This window comes from Zalophus californianus, chromosome 8 (genome assembly GCF_009762305.2).
Source record: "Zalophus californianus isolate mZalCal1 chromosome 8, mZalCal1.pri.v2, whole genome shotgun sequence".
In the NCBI taxonomy this organism is placed as follows: domain Eukaryota; kingdom Metazoa; phylum Chordata; class Mammalia; order Carnivora; family Otariidae; genus Zalophus; species Zalophus californianus.
In genome coordinates this window covers 27,011,180-27,025,702 of record NC_045602.1, presented here as the reverse complement: position 1 = coordinate 27,025,702, position 14,523 = coordinate 27,011,180, and the positions used below count along the sequence as shown (strand labels likewise).

General features: G+C 38.6%; 1 protein-coding gene across 3 annotated transcripts in view; it reads right to left on the bottom strand.

The window, feature by feature from the left end:
* The window catches only part of TTC27 (tetratricopeptide repeat domain 27), a 168,888-nt gene that overhangs the window by 67,849 nt on the left and 86,516 nt on the right, over positions 1–14,523 (bottom strand). For 2 of the 3 annotated variants that reach the window (XM_027623115.1, XM_027623116.1), the window contains one exon: positions 3,349–3,444. The exons of the other annotated variant lie outside the window; for it this stretch is intronic. In XM_027623115.1, coding sequence (XP_027478916.1) covers positions 3,349–3,444 — 96 coding nt within the window. The remainder of the gene's footprint in view (positions 1–3,348; positions 3,445–14,523) is intronic. 3 annotated transcript variants of the gene reach the window in all.

Sequence of the window (14,523 nt, the reverse complement as noted above, 5' to 3'; positions counted from 1 at the left end):
GATCCAAAAAATCAACTTGAAAAACTCTAGTTAGAATGCCTGGTATCAAAAAGATAAGTGTTGGTGGGGATGTGGAGAAAAGGGAACCCTTGTGCACTGTTGGTGCCAATGTCAACTGGTGCAGCCACCATGGAAAACAGTCCGAAGGCTCCTCAAAAAATTAAAAATAGAACTACTAAGCGATCCAGCTTTCCCACTTCTGGGCATTTATTCAAAGAAAATGAAAATATTCACTTGAAAAAATATCTCTACCCCCGTGTTCATTATAGCATTATTTACAATAACTGAGACATGGAAGCAGCTTAAGTGTCCATCAAGGGATGAATGGATAAAGAAATTGTAGTGTGTGTGTACACCCAACACACACACATACACACACACTGGAATCTTATTCAGCCATAAAAAAGGAATGAAAGCCTAGCATGTGTGACAACACAGATGGACCTGGTGGGCATTATGCTAAGTGAAATAAATCAGACAGAGAAAAACAAATACAGTACAATCTGACTTACATGAGGAATCTGAAAAAATCAGATTCATAGAAACAGAACAGACTGGTGGCTGCCAGAGCTTGAGGGGTGGTGGTGAGAGAAATGGATGAAGGTGGTCAAAAAATACAAACTTCCAGTTCTAAGTAAGTTCTGAGGATCTAATGTACAGTATGCTGGCTACAGTTAATAAACTGTATTATATATTTGAAAGATGCTAGGAAAATAGATCTTAAATTTCTCATCACAAGAAAAACATCTGTAATTCTGTGAGGAGATGGATATTAACAAACTCACTGTGGTGACCATTTTACAATATACAGCTATATCAAATCATTATGTTGTACACCTAAAACGAATACAATGTTATGTGTCAGTTATATCTCAAACTGGGAAAAAATGAAATTGAACTCAAATAAACAAATAATAAAAATTCTAAGCAGTTGACATAAATGACAGAAATCTATACATTAGCACTTGTGTACTTTATTCATGAAAGCATCTCTGGGTCTTTCTAACTCAGATCTACTTAGATTTATTTAGACTCTAAAAAACTTAACTACTTTATTTCCCAGACTTGGCAGATAAAAAAGGAGGCAAATTTTGGTAAGGTTATTGAAAGTTAAACATATCAAAAAGTAAATATATTGTGGTTTATAAGTGGTCCATCCTGCAGGAATAGAAAAAAATACTAGAGAGTTTTAAAAAGTGAGGTTCAGGGCGCTTGGCTGACTCAGTCAGTAGAGCACGTGACTCTTGATCTCAGGGCCATGAGTTCAAGCCCCACACTGGGTGAAGAGTTTACTTTAAAAAAAAAGTAGGTGAAGTTCTTATATAATGCATGGTTTCATATTAGTGGAGAACTGTGTTGTTTTAAATACAATTTTACTGCTCTTTCAAAATTTAATACATATTTAAGAGTTAAGAAGCCAATGGATATGAAAAATCTACATTGACAAAATTAGAAAGTAAAATGAAATATACCTGAAAGTTATAAGCTAATATATTTAAAAAAAATAAAGGGAATGATCTAATTCTTCTGTATTCCATGAATCTGGGGAAATTTGGCTATTTTAAGATATTTGGACATTTTAAAAAAACTGAACATAGCATATGGGAGCTGAAATAAATCTTAGTGCTCACACAGTAAGCAGTTTATTTTTATTTATTTTTTTAAGATTTTTTTATTTATTTATTTGAAGGCAGAAGCTTAACGCCTGAGTCACCCAGGTGCCCCACATGGTAAGCAGTTTAATCTTTTCATTTAATAGATACGGCATCTAAGATGGTAGGGCTAGCTAGAGGCGAAAGACTGATTATCTTTTTACAATAAACTACGCTATTACTTTTTGATCTTTAAAAATAACACATAAAGATATGGTCATTCCCTATAATGAAAGAAAAAAATGATTTAAATTGTTAAAGAGGATGTTTATCTAACCGCCTAAAGAGCCTAAAATCCACAGCTTCCTAAACAGATAAAATAAATATTTTGCCTAAATTCTATCTGAATAGTATTTAATTTTCCTAATGCTTCTGTTCAGAAATAGACTGAAAGCTACACCCTCAACGTACATGTTTTGTCGTAATAATAGCTCAGAATCTGAGACGTTTATCCACCACAAACCACACAGGACAAGGCACTTAATTTCATAGATCAGGGTCAAAAACATGTCAAAAAGTTCCAGCTATTAACACCTTCTTGATAAAGAAGGTACTCCTTTTGAGATAACATAATAAAGCTTTTTATTTGCAGGTTATATCGAGACTCCTTCAATAAAGTGAATTCCAATGTGTAATAAATTCCCTACTTTACTCTGTGCTTAAGAATATGACATACTCGAAGAAATCTAACCATGGGGATTCAGAGTCATTGAATGATGGGCTGGCATTTATAATTCTAAATCACTACCTATGCACGTAATCCAAAGAGAGAGGACAGGAAGCTGGCTGAAATGACAATAGTTATGAAATCATCTAGAAATTTCTGCCTGTCACCATTTCACTCTACTTAACTTCTCAGTGCCACAGCTTCCTCATCTATAAAATGGGGATATTTCACACAATTGTTGCAATAAAATAATGTGTGCAAAATGCAGAACAAAATGCATGCGTCATAATAAGTATGCAGTAAAAGCTGGTTGTTATTAGCTGGCATAATTACAACCCAATAAAGAGATAAGGAAAGAAGGGAAACTAGACTGAAAATTGGGAGACCAGAGATCTACTTCATGAACAGCTGTGTGATCAACATCGGTAAAGTGTAGTTAACTGCACTGGGCTCAGTTTTCTTCTCTGTAATATTAAGAAACTGGACCAGGTGTCTAAGTTGCCTTCAGTGCTAAAAATTTTACAAAATAGGGGAACCACACCCATAACACAGGGGCCTGAATCTCTATCCCAAAATGGAGCTTTAGGAGCTATACTAGGTATTCCCGTATCTCAGAAAAAGAAAAGTAGTCAAGGGTATCTCACCATATAGAGCAAGAAACAAATGCTTTAAGTTGTTCTTGTAAACAACTTGGTTAAAAGGCTCATTCTCGAGCAGGAGGTCCTAACGGGGTTTTAAACATAAAGTTATTTTGAAAAGGAAAGCTTCTGTGGTTCTCCCACTACTTAATTTGAAGGATTCTATTTAATCTTGTTTTAAATTCTTTTAAAAATGTTTTAAAAGTTTAATATCACTTTAACCAAAAGAGCATTTTGAATTAATTGGCAATTCCCAGCTAGATACTTTTATTCTTTTCACCAAAATATTTGAAAACTTCAACATAAACTGAAAAATCATCCTTTTCTAGTGTATTTATCTTCCAAAAGCAAAGTATTTTCCATACCCAATGACAAACAGCAACAAAAATACCTGAATGGCCCAGTGAGGGGGTACTTGACAGCAATAGAAAATCTTCAGACGTTCCAATACAGATGTAGTCTTATCTTCAAATTGGTCTGCAAGAGCCTTAAGAGGACATGTCATAATCAGAATCTATATGTGTAATAACTTTTTTTAAAAAAAAGATTTTATTTATTGGGGCACCTGGGTGGCTCAGTCGTTGGGCGTCTGCCTTTGGCTCGGGTCATGATCCCAGGGTCCTGGGATCGAGCCCCCCATCGGGCTCCCTGCTCCACGGGAAGTCTACTTCTCCCTCTCCCATTCCCCCTGCTTATGTTCCCTCTCTCGCTATGTCTCTCTCTGTCAAATAAATAAAATCTTTATTTTATTAAGATTTTATTTATTTATTTGACAGAGAGAGAGAGCAAAAGCAGGGGAAGCGGCAGGCAGAGGGAGAAGCAGGCTTCCCACTGAGCAGGGAGACCTACGCAGGGCTTGACCCCAGGACCCTGGAATCGTGACCTGAGCCGAAGGCAGACGCTAACCAACTGAGCCACCCAGGCGCCCCTGTAATAACTTTTTAATGTAAATAAGATTCTTACTGTAAAAGTTATACAAATGGACATATGAACAATAAAGAACACAAGTCACTTTTTCTTTTAAAGATTTTTTATTTATTCATTTGAAAGAGAGAGAGTGCGCACAAGCAGGAGGAGGGTCAGAGGGAGAGGGAGAAACACTCTCCACTGAGCAGGGCGCCCAATGCATGGCTCGATCCCAGAACCCAGGATCATGACCTGAGCTGAAGGCAGATGCTTAACCGACTGAGCCACCCAGGTGCCCCCACAAGTCACTTTGATGAGGTGATGAAATGTGTGAATTTTTTCTTGAATTTCTTCAAATGTTTAAAAAACTTTAAAATTTTTTGGGTGTTGAGTTTGAGAAGTTCTTTATAGATCCTGGATACCAGCCCTTTATCTGTAGTGTCATTTGCAAGTATCTTCTCCCATTCTGTGGGTTGCCCCTTTGTTTTGTTGACTGTTTCCTTTGCTGTGCAGAAGCTTTTTATCTTGAGGAAGTCCCAAAAGTTCATTTTTGCTTTTGTTTCACTTAGCTTTTGGAGATGTATCCTGAAAGAAGTTGCCGTGGCTGATGTCAAAGAGGTTACTGCCTATTTTCTCCTCTAGGATTTTGATGGATTCCTGTCTCACATTGAGGTGTTTCATCCATTTTGAGTTTATCTTTGTGTATGGTGTTAGAGAATGGTTGAGTTTCATTCTTTTGCATGTGGCTGTCCAATTTTCCCAGCACCATTTATTAAAGAGACTGTCTTTTTTCCACTGCATGTTTTTTCCTGCTTTGTCAAAGATTATTTGGCCATAGAGTTGAGGGTTCATATCTGGGTTCTCTATTCTCTTCCACTGGTCTATATGTCTGTTTTTGTGCCAGTACCATGCTGTCTTGGTGATCACGGCTTTGTAATATAGCTTGAAATCGGGCAACATGATGCCCCCAGCTTTGTTTTTCTTTTTCAACATTTCCTTGGCGATTCGGGTCTTTTCTGATTCCATAAAGAACTTCTCAAACTCAACACCCAAAAAACAAATAATCAAGTCAAAAAATGGGCAGAAGATATGAAAAGACACTTTTCTGAAGAAGACATACAAATGGCTAACAGACACATGAAAAAACGTTCATCATCATTAGCCATCAGGGAAATTCAAATCAAAACCACATTGAGATACCACCTTACACCAGTTAGAATGGCAAAAATGGACAGGGCAAGAAACAACAATTGTTGAAGAGGTTGTGGAGAAAGGGGAACCCTCTTACACTGCTGGTGGGAATGCAAGTTGGTACAGCCACTTTGGAAAACAGTGTGGAGGTTCCTCAAAAATTTAAAAATAGAGCTACCCTATGACCCAGCAATTGCACTCCTAGGTATTTGCCCCAAAGACACAGATGTAGTGAAAAGAAGGGCCATATGCACCCCAATGTTCATAGCAGCAATGTCCACAATAGCCAAACTGTGGAAAGAGCCAAGATGCCCTTCAACAGATGAATGGATAAAGAAGATGTGGTCCATATATACAATGGAATATTACTCAGCCATCAGAAAGGATGAACACCCAACTTTTACATCAACATGGATGGGACTGGAGGAGATTATGCTAAGTGAAATAAGTCAAGCAGAGAAAGTCAATTATCATATGGTTTCACGTATTTGTGGAACATAAGGAATAGTATGGAGGACATTAGGAGAAGGAAGGGAAAAATGAAGGGGGGGAAATTGGAGGGAGAGGTGAACCATGAGAGACTATGGACGCTAAAAAACAAACAGGTTTTAGAGGGGAGGGGGCGGGGGGATGGGTTAGCCTGGTGATGGGTATTAAGGAGGGCACGTACTGCATGGAGCACTGGGTGTTATAAGAAAACAGTGGATCGTGGATCACCACATCAAAAACTAATGATGTATTACATGGTGACTAACACAACATAATAAAATTTTAAAAAAAACTTTAAAATTAACCAACATTAACATAAACATGTACATTAAAAACTTATCCAGAAAATAGTTTTTAAAACTAAGATTTCCTATAATGATTCATTTAAAGAACTAGCCTTAATTAACCAGGCTTTTTATTTTTTCTAAGAAAAACTGTTCTTTAGCTTACCTATTTCACAACCATAATTCACTTTGACAATGACACTTGCTAATATAAGTCAGAGAAAAAATATATATGAAGAACTTCATTTAGGACTATTTTCTCAGGAATAAAGTGAAAGCAAAAGGTGGGTCTATTTGGTCACAGAGAGCAATTTTTCTTCCTCTTCAGCAACAGAGTTCTAAGGTGGGACATTCATTCATGCAAGACCATCCCTGAGATACAGGACACAGCTCGGCACGGAAGGAGCCCTCTGCTGTACCGAAATACCCACACTGAATAACTGAACTCCTGAAGCTACATCAAGAAGCAGACTCTGAGAAAAGGTACCAAGGCCAACTGCAAAGTCAAAGGCTGCCACTATCCAGCAGTCAAATGATCAGTCATCGGAAGAGCTCATATATTCAGCCTCAAAGTGAATGCGGCCACACTGTGGGGTTCCTAAGCAAATGCATGTACAACGGCCCCATTACCATGATCATCTTCACCTGCCTCTTAATATGTCATTCAATTTATCATAAGGATATATATTTTGTCTGACATATACTTAGACCTTCTCTCAACTATGAATTACCATGACCTTTTCTGCATAATGCAGTACTCAAATTTTCTTTCTTTTTTCTTTTTCTTTTTTTTGTCAGTTGACTAGTTTTCACAAGCCTATCTTATGAGGATTTCATGGTAACGAGGGGTCAATGTTAATATTCTGATGTCAGTGCACATAGTGTGATCATGTGGGAGAAGGTCCTTGTATCTGAGGATGAGGAAGTATCATGCTGGCAACTTAGTTTCCAATACTTTAGGATACCAAAAAACAGTTGCACTGTACTTACAACTTTTCTGTAAGTTTGAAATTGTTTCAAATTTTTATGAAATGAATTTGTAAAATCGAAAACCTCAAAAAAAAGTAAGACATAGCAAGTCTAATTTCCTCAGAAGAAAGAAAACAACGAGAGTCTAACATATCCCAGCACAGACCCAAGACAAGATCAGTTTCTAAGCAGGGAAACTGATCCTACCTAAATTGGAGGTTTTCTATATTTTACTAGGTGGGAGATACATTTGTTAGCCTAAGAATATCCTGTAGAATGAGAAAATACTCATTACATCACTTCTTCGACAATTCAAGATGTTATTCAATCAAGTCCGTCAGAACAAACTGAGACAGAACCAGACACTTAAACCATCTTGGTCAAAATATTTTTAAAGCTTTCTGGCCTTACTTCAGAGAAACTTAATAGCAAAAAGGTTGCATGCTTCTGCCCAAATCTGTTTAGTTGTAGGAAGGAGAGAAGAAAAACTTCTGGCTGAATACATATGGTTACAATACATAAATAAAAGGTTCACTGCATTATTCATCAAAAGGGGGCAAATTTTTCCTTTTATCTATTTTTTTCTTAGAAAGAAAAAATAACCAATGCTTATTTAATAATAATAATATAAGCCCAAATCAACATCATAACACCTACTTTTAGGAAGTCCTAATTACATGAAAAACACTTCATTTTCAAATAAAACTCATGTTGCTTGCTGTAGGTACTGCCTCTAGCTAAAATATATCCAATGCTCAGTAAAAACTTCCTAATATATTAATGACCAGATGATCTCAGAGTATCTAAGCATCTCTGTTATTCTCAGATACTCCCCAAAATCACAAAGACCGCAGGAGAGAGATCAGAAAACCAACACTTGTCCGAGCTGGATACCATGAATAAGCCCCTGCACAAGTAGTCATGCTTCATAAGAACGTGATTAGGCCATAAGTATGTAATGATTATGACAGAATTCTCACCTATTTTTACTCCTCCACAAAATATACTTCTTCCTACTTTAATCATGACAGCCACCTAAATAAATTTAGATCTACCTATTCATAAAATTAAGAACATTAAATTAATATACAAAAGAAAAGGATGATGGGGTGCTGTTGTTTGCCTATATCCTCTACTGAATTCAAAGTACTCTTTTCTATTTGCTAATTCACTACAAAGACAGGGACATCTATAAAGCACATCTCTAGATTTCTCAGAGCAGGATTTCTTTTAGCAACTCATTCTGAAATAACTCCATTATATCTAAACAAACTGGAGTCCTTTACAGGCATGGTAAATAATTTTACTGTATACAAATAGACTCAAGTGTTTTTATAGGAAAAACCGTGCTAGTAAGTACAAGTGACCTGGATTCTGTTCTAGGTTTATCTCCAACAAGCAAGTCGTTAAACCACAATGGTACTCATCTATGAAAGGATCTTTGCGCTTCCAACGTTCGATGGGTATATGGCTTTATCAAAAGAGTATTTTGTTTCATTTCAAGCATTTGAGGTTTGTTGGTTAGTTATAGGCACCAATAACTGAAGACAAGTTTCCTTAGAGGTAAACCAAAGGCCCAGATAGTTTGGAAGACAATGGCAGGATGTTTAGTACCAGGAGATGGAACTGAAGGAAAGTGGGGCCCCAGTTACTACTGTGTAGATCTATGTGCATGAACACGGACATGAACAGTGCACTCCGTGAGAAACTGGCCCTTTGCAAGCTTTCACATCCTCCCAGATATGTAGGTAAATGGTCTCTAATGCAGTGTCCTACCCTTGCACCATTTTCTCTTTCCAGTTTCTAAATTCATGATTTTCACACCTGAAAGTCATAGGTACCTAGTGGTAAGTTAAAACTGGTATGAGGAGATGGTCTTTAAGGGACAATGGCAATGCCAAAAACGGAGAGAGAGAAAGACAAGAAAATATACCCTAAATCAACCATTAAGAATTGGATCATTGAGAATGGAAAGCAAGACAGTATTCTCCAGGAGGGTGATGGAAGAGATGTGGATGAATGAGAAAGATGATGAGTAAGGAGTGAGGAATAGTCTAGGGCTCTGTCCAGAGGTGGGGAAGAGCCAAGTCACAGAAAATCCAGGTGGAACCGCTGGGGCACACCAACCATGACTTCATGATGTATACACTGTTAAGATATGACACTGTTATCAAGTTTTAAGCCTCCCTTTTAATGTCATTTTCTTCCCAAATGCCACCTCAAAGCATTTATACTTTGAGTGACCTTTGAGAAAATGTACTCATGCATACGGATTCCCTAACCTCATGCAAAAACCACTCTCAAACCTTTCAGGAGCCACAGTACCACAGGTCAGGAGAGATTTCTAGGGAGTAGGGAATGAAAGAGTAAGACCACAGAAAACAATGATGTGCCTGTCTTTTCACGGCTGTCTTCAGTAGAGAAAGAACTTCCACAAAAAAACTAGGGAAGACCAAGCCTACATTTTAAAAATAGCACATGGAGAATGATTTAGTATAGACGGACAATTCTGAACAAGGTCTGGTATGATTTAGACTTTATTTATGTGCTCATATCTAAAAGTATGGCACACATATCTTCAAAAGAACAGAGCTAGTCCCTAAGGACAGACCCTTTCATTGAAGGCTATTCATTCTTGCTAGCGTGATATCAAAGTGTTTATCATCTTTCTGAAGAGCCAAGTAAAAATTAGCCGATAATCTAAAGGGTATGACTGATCATATGCCAAATCACCTTGCTTTGTTGTACAATCTCTGTGCGCGCGCGCGCGCGTGTGTGTGTGTATAAACGAGGGTTGGATTTATTATTAAAATATGTACTTAATCAAACATATCCAACAGTTGGGCTGAATACCTCCCTCTGACAGGAGTCTGCAGTCATTCAGCTATGATTTACAAATAGAATAGTCAAGCTAACTGCAGCCTCAAACCCCCAAATCCAAGAAAATTTCCAGTAAGATCAAGGGGAATGAGAATTAGACCTATTACAAATAGTACGTATCGACAACACCATTAAACCTTGTTAGACCAACTTTACCTCATATATAGGAAACTGCAGCTCAGAGAAATAAAAATGACTTGCCCAGAGTCATAAAGCTATGAAAAAAAGAGCCCGCCTGATTCCAAAGACCAAGTTGACAGCTTCATTAAAACCTTACCTTATAACTAAGAAAATTATCAGAGCTGTGAAAAAAAGCACCTTCTCAGTGAAAAAATATTCAGAACTCCATAACTGGTTTTTTTCCCCCACCTAAATCCCATAACACAGGAATCAGGGCATGGCCTGGTCAAGAACTTCACTTACTGGGGCACCTGGGTGGCTCAGTTGGTTAAGCGACTGCCTTCGGCTCGGGTCATGATCCTGGAGTGCCGGGATCGAGTCCCACATCGGGCTCCCTGCTCAGCGGGGAGTCTGCTTCTCCCTCTGACCCTCTTCCCTCTCGTGCTCTCTGTCTCTCATTCTCTCTCTCAAATAAATAAAATCTTTAAAAAAAAAAAAAAGAACTTCACTTACTGCTTCCTGTTCTAGACACAGAAAAGGCCTTAGTGGGTGGGCTGGTAGAAACTGGGTCTACTAATGGGGACTGGGAGAACCTAGATATCTTTTTTTATGATTCCAGAGCAAATTGATGAACACAAAAAGACAGTTCTCAAGGAAGCGCAGATAGCCACCTGGGAGCACTCCCCTTAGTCATACCTTAGGTTAGCAGTTCTTAACTATTTGGTTTCAGGATGCCTTTAAATCTTGGAAATTATTAGGGACTCCAAAGAGCTTTTGTTTATGTGGGCTATAATCTATCAATACTTACCATATTAGAAATTAAAACTGAGAAATATTTAAATATTTATTAATCCATTTTAAAATAAAATAACAGATGCATTATATTAACATATATAAAAATTGACAATGTCTTACTTTTTTGACATCTCTTTAATGTCTCACATTTTAATAGACGATATCTGGATTCTCATACCTGCTTCTATAGTCAATCTGTGGCAATATATGTTGACTGACATCTAGGAAGAAAATTTGACCTCATACAGCTATGTGGTCAGAAAAGAAGAGTATATTTACAGCTTTTTCAGTTAATTGTAGGTATGATTTTTTGATACTACACCAAAATTTAACATGTGGTGGCTTCTTAGCATTACTTGTAATGTGGAATTTTAAATCCTATCAATGAACTTTTATTTGTTACAGTAAAATCCACTGGTAAAAAAGCAAACAAACAAAATAAACCACTCACTGGTCTACCTTGAACCTTGAATGGATCTTTTACAGATGCTTGATTTTTTAACATCCTGTTTTAGTCATTTGGAAAATGCACAGATCTTCCACATGTTGACATATTTCATATAATATTTAAAAAATTATATGCCTTAATATCATCAACAATCTCAGGAGAAAACTCTCATCCAAATACCTGAAGTATTGGGAAACTGTCAAGTTCATAGCTGCAGATACAAGTTTCCCAAAACGCTTTTTTTTTCTTAAAAGCTCAAGATTTTATCATTGGTAACAAATTATTGTCACTTATTCTCCTTGAAGTGATGAGCTCACTTCATGGTTTGTTTTTCTGAGAAAATTTCTGCCAAATACCTAAGTTTGAATACCCCAAGTGTGTCAGTTCTTTCAGGAAAAGATAATGTTCCATGAGCCAAGCAGGCAGCTCAGCTGTTTCCTGAGACAACCACGGTACGTTAGCGTGCAGCCCAAGTGTTTTCTAAGAACTTCCCACTTCATCGCAGAGAATATTAAAAAAGATACACTGTCAAGGCTAAAGACTTAATAACATAATATTTACTGTTTTATCAAAGGCATTCATGAATAAAACTTTTTTTTTTCGGAAACTGAATGCGTGGCAGTGAAGCATACGATGACTATCAGCACAGTTTGGCGCTGCCGTCTTGATTCAGGTAAAAGCCCAGCAGTTTGACACCACCCCCCCACTTCTGCTGATTCAGTATGAACAGAGTGAAAAGGTAAATAATATCCCAGTATTATTATGGAGACAATTTTGACCTGTGGATATTCTGAAATGGTCTGGGGACCTCCAGATCCCACAAATCACCCTTTGAAAACTGCTGACTTAGAATGAGCAGATGCACTATCTTGAATGCCGTCCCCACATCCGCCCACCTCCAATTTTCTCCCCAAACTTCTCCATGCTTAGTGTTTAAAGAAATACTTAATTTGGGTGGGGGGGGGGGGGTGGAGCAGAGGGAGAGGAAGAGAGAGAATCTCAAGCAGGCTCCATGCCCAGTGCAGAGCGTGACACAGGGCTCAATCTCACAACCCTGAGATCATGACCTGAGCAGAAATCAAGAGTCCGATGCTTCACCGACTGAGCCACCCAGGTGCCCCGGGAAATACTTAGAAGTTCTTTTTCATCATCTCGTCTTTAAAAAATTAGGAAATGAGAACACAAATCAGCCTGTTTATAATCTGCAAGGATTGTGAGAGTGCAAAGAATAACAGATATTTATAATTAAAACCTAAGTGGAAGTTTTAAACTCCTAGCATCATCTTTTCTAAAAAAGTTAAAGTAGTTTGGGGCGCCTGGGTGGCTCAGTCGTTAAGTGGCGGCCTCTGGCTCAGGTCATGATCCCAGGGTCCTGGGATCGAGCCCCACATCAGGCTCCCTGCTTGGCGGGAAGCCTGCTTCTCCCTCTGCCTGCTGCTCCCCCTGCTTGTACTCTCTCTCTTTAAAAAAAAAAAAAAAAGAAAGAAAGAAAAAAACAAACTTTAAGAAGAAAAAGTTAAAGTAGTTAAATTTAATGATAAATACACCGACCTTCCTCAGTAGGTGTCAATGCAAAGCTCCTGCCCCTCAGAGCTCAATGTCAATTGGCCCCAGATTCTGTGACACTTAGTAACACTCACATCTAAGGTTCCTCCTGGCACTTGGCCTCCTGTTAAATCACAACGCTGGCCTCCAGACCTTGGCAAATGCCCTTTTAGCCTCTGCTCTCTAAGTACTGGGGTGTGAGACAGAAAAACATCTGGAGCTACTAAAGTTAACAGCCGACTTCTGCCTAAGGCAGTCTTTCTCAGAAGCGCCCCTAATCACCACCCCCGTGCTGACCCCGAATCCCTGAGGGTTGGGCTGCAGAGCTCTATATTAACAAGCACCTCAGAAATGGTTCACATATTCCGGCAAGTTTGGGAAATGCTGCATAAGGCTGTTAGGATGTGCACAGAGTGTTCTCCCAGGGAAAACTGATGTGTCTATAGAGTCAACCTAATCCGACTCTGTCTACACAACTTAAATGTGTCCCTGCCTGGAATCTAACTGGAGTTATCATTTAGTGCCACCTCTGGAAGTGGGGGTCCTTTCTTCTATCCCTCTACTAAAGCTCCTTGGCTGTTTTCTATTCTTTACATTTCTGTAACTTTCTAGGGTTTTTAATTTTTGTGTACTATTAATAATAAAGCACATTTGATGCTGCATATCACTTGTCCCACTCTTTCATTCCACTTATCTGTGAACTCATCATTGCCTCTTTTGTACCAAACTCTTATGATGAAACCCATATCCTGGTTTCAGCCTCGCAAACCTCACGGCAGCCCCTTTGCTTGGCCTTGGCAGAAGCCAATTCTCACCCATCTGTGTGTTCTCTTCCCTCACAGTACCTCGTCCTGAGAGTGAGCATTCCATTTCCTTCCCCCGTTCACCTAAACTGCTGGCCTTGAGAGGCACAGTTCTGCAACCCAACCCTTTCTCACAAAAGCCTGTATTCACTGCTTCCTGCCTATGTTCTCAATGCCTTTCCTCTAGATGATGCCAGGTCTTATACTGATCTTTTTTCTTTTTTAAGCCAGTTCTCATAGCTTCCTTAGAACACTACAGCATGATGGATTGACTTGGAAAGAATGGACTTCAAAATCCAAGGTAGACCTGGTTTGAATTCTAGCTCAGCTATAAGACTTTAGGTAAGTCACTTAAAATTTCTGTCCTTCATTTCCCTCATTAGTAAAATGCAGATAATGCCTATATGCTAACACCCGGCATGTAAGCATTCAGCAAACAGCAGTAACTACACACAATTCTGAATGAACAGTGGTTAACCATAATCGTTCGAACACTAAAAGCACAGCAACAATCACACGAGCAAATCCGAGTATACTTTTCAGTAACTTTCAAATGCTGCCAATGGTTCCCAACGCAGGTGAAGTACAGAGCGAGGACGGACATGTTTCATCTTTCAGATTTTTTAAACCACTCAATGGCATGACTTGGTATATTAAAGGTGAAGCACTGTAATTATCCCACAGTTTTTCAATTTTCCAAGTAGTAATGACTGCTTTTGGCAAGTTATACAAAGGATCAGGTAGTTTTACTGTTTCGTATCCATACTTTTCCTCCTATAAAGAGAGGATGATAATAGCAATCAAGGTTTATTGAGGGTTTTCTATGTGCCGGGCACTATTCCAAGCGTTTCACAAACATTAACTCATTTAATCCCTCAACATGTGTGTGAGGCAGGCACTACTTACTGCTCTCTTTGCTCTACAGATGGGAGAAACGAAGCACAAGAGGCTAAGGGGCTTAACCCTGGTATGTGATGTCTCCTCCTCTTGGACCGTAAGGTCTGTGGACAATGAAAGTTGGTGCTTTTCAGACAAGAGACATTCTGATACTGAAGCAGGCCACGAAAAGCAGAGATGGGAGAACACGGGCGAGAAAAGACAGAAAGAGAAAGAGCTGATGATCTGTTTGAGTCCCT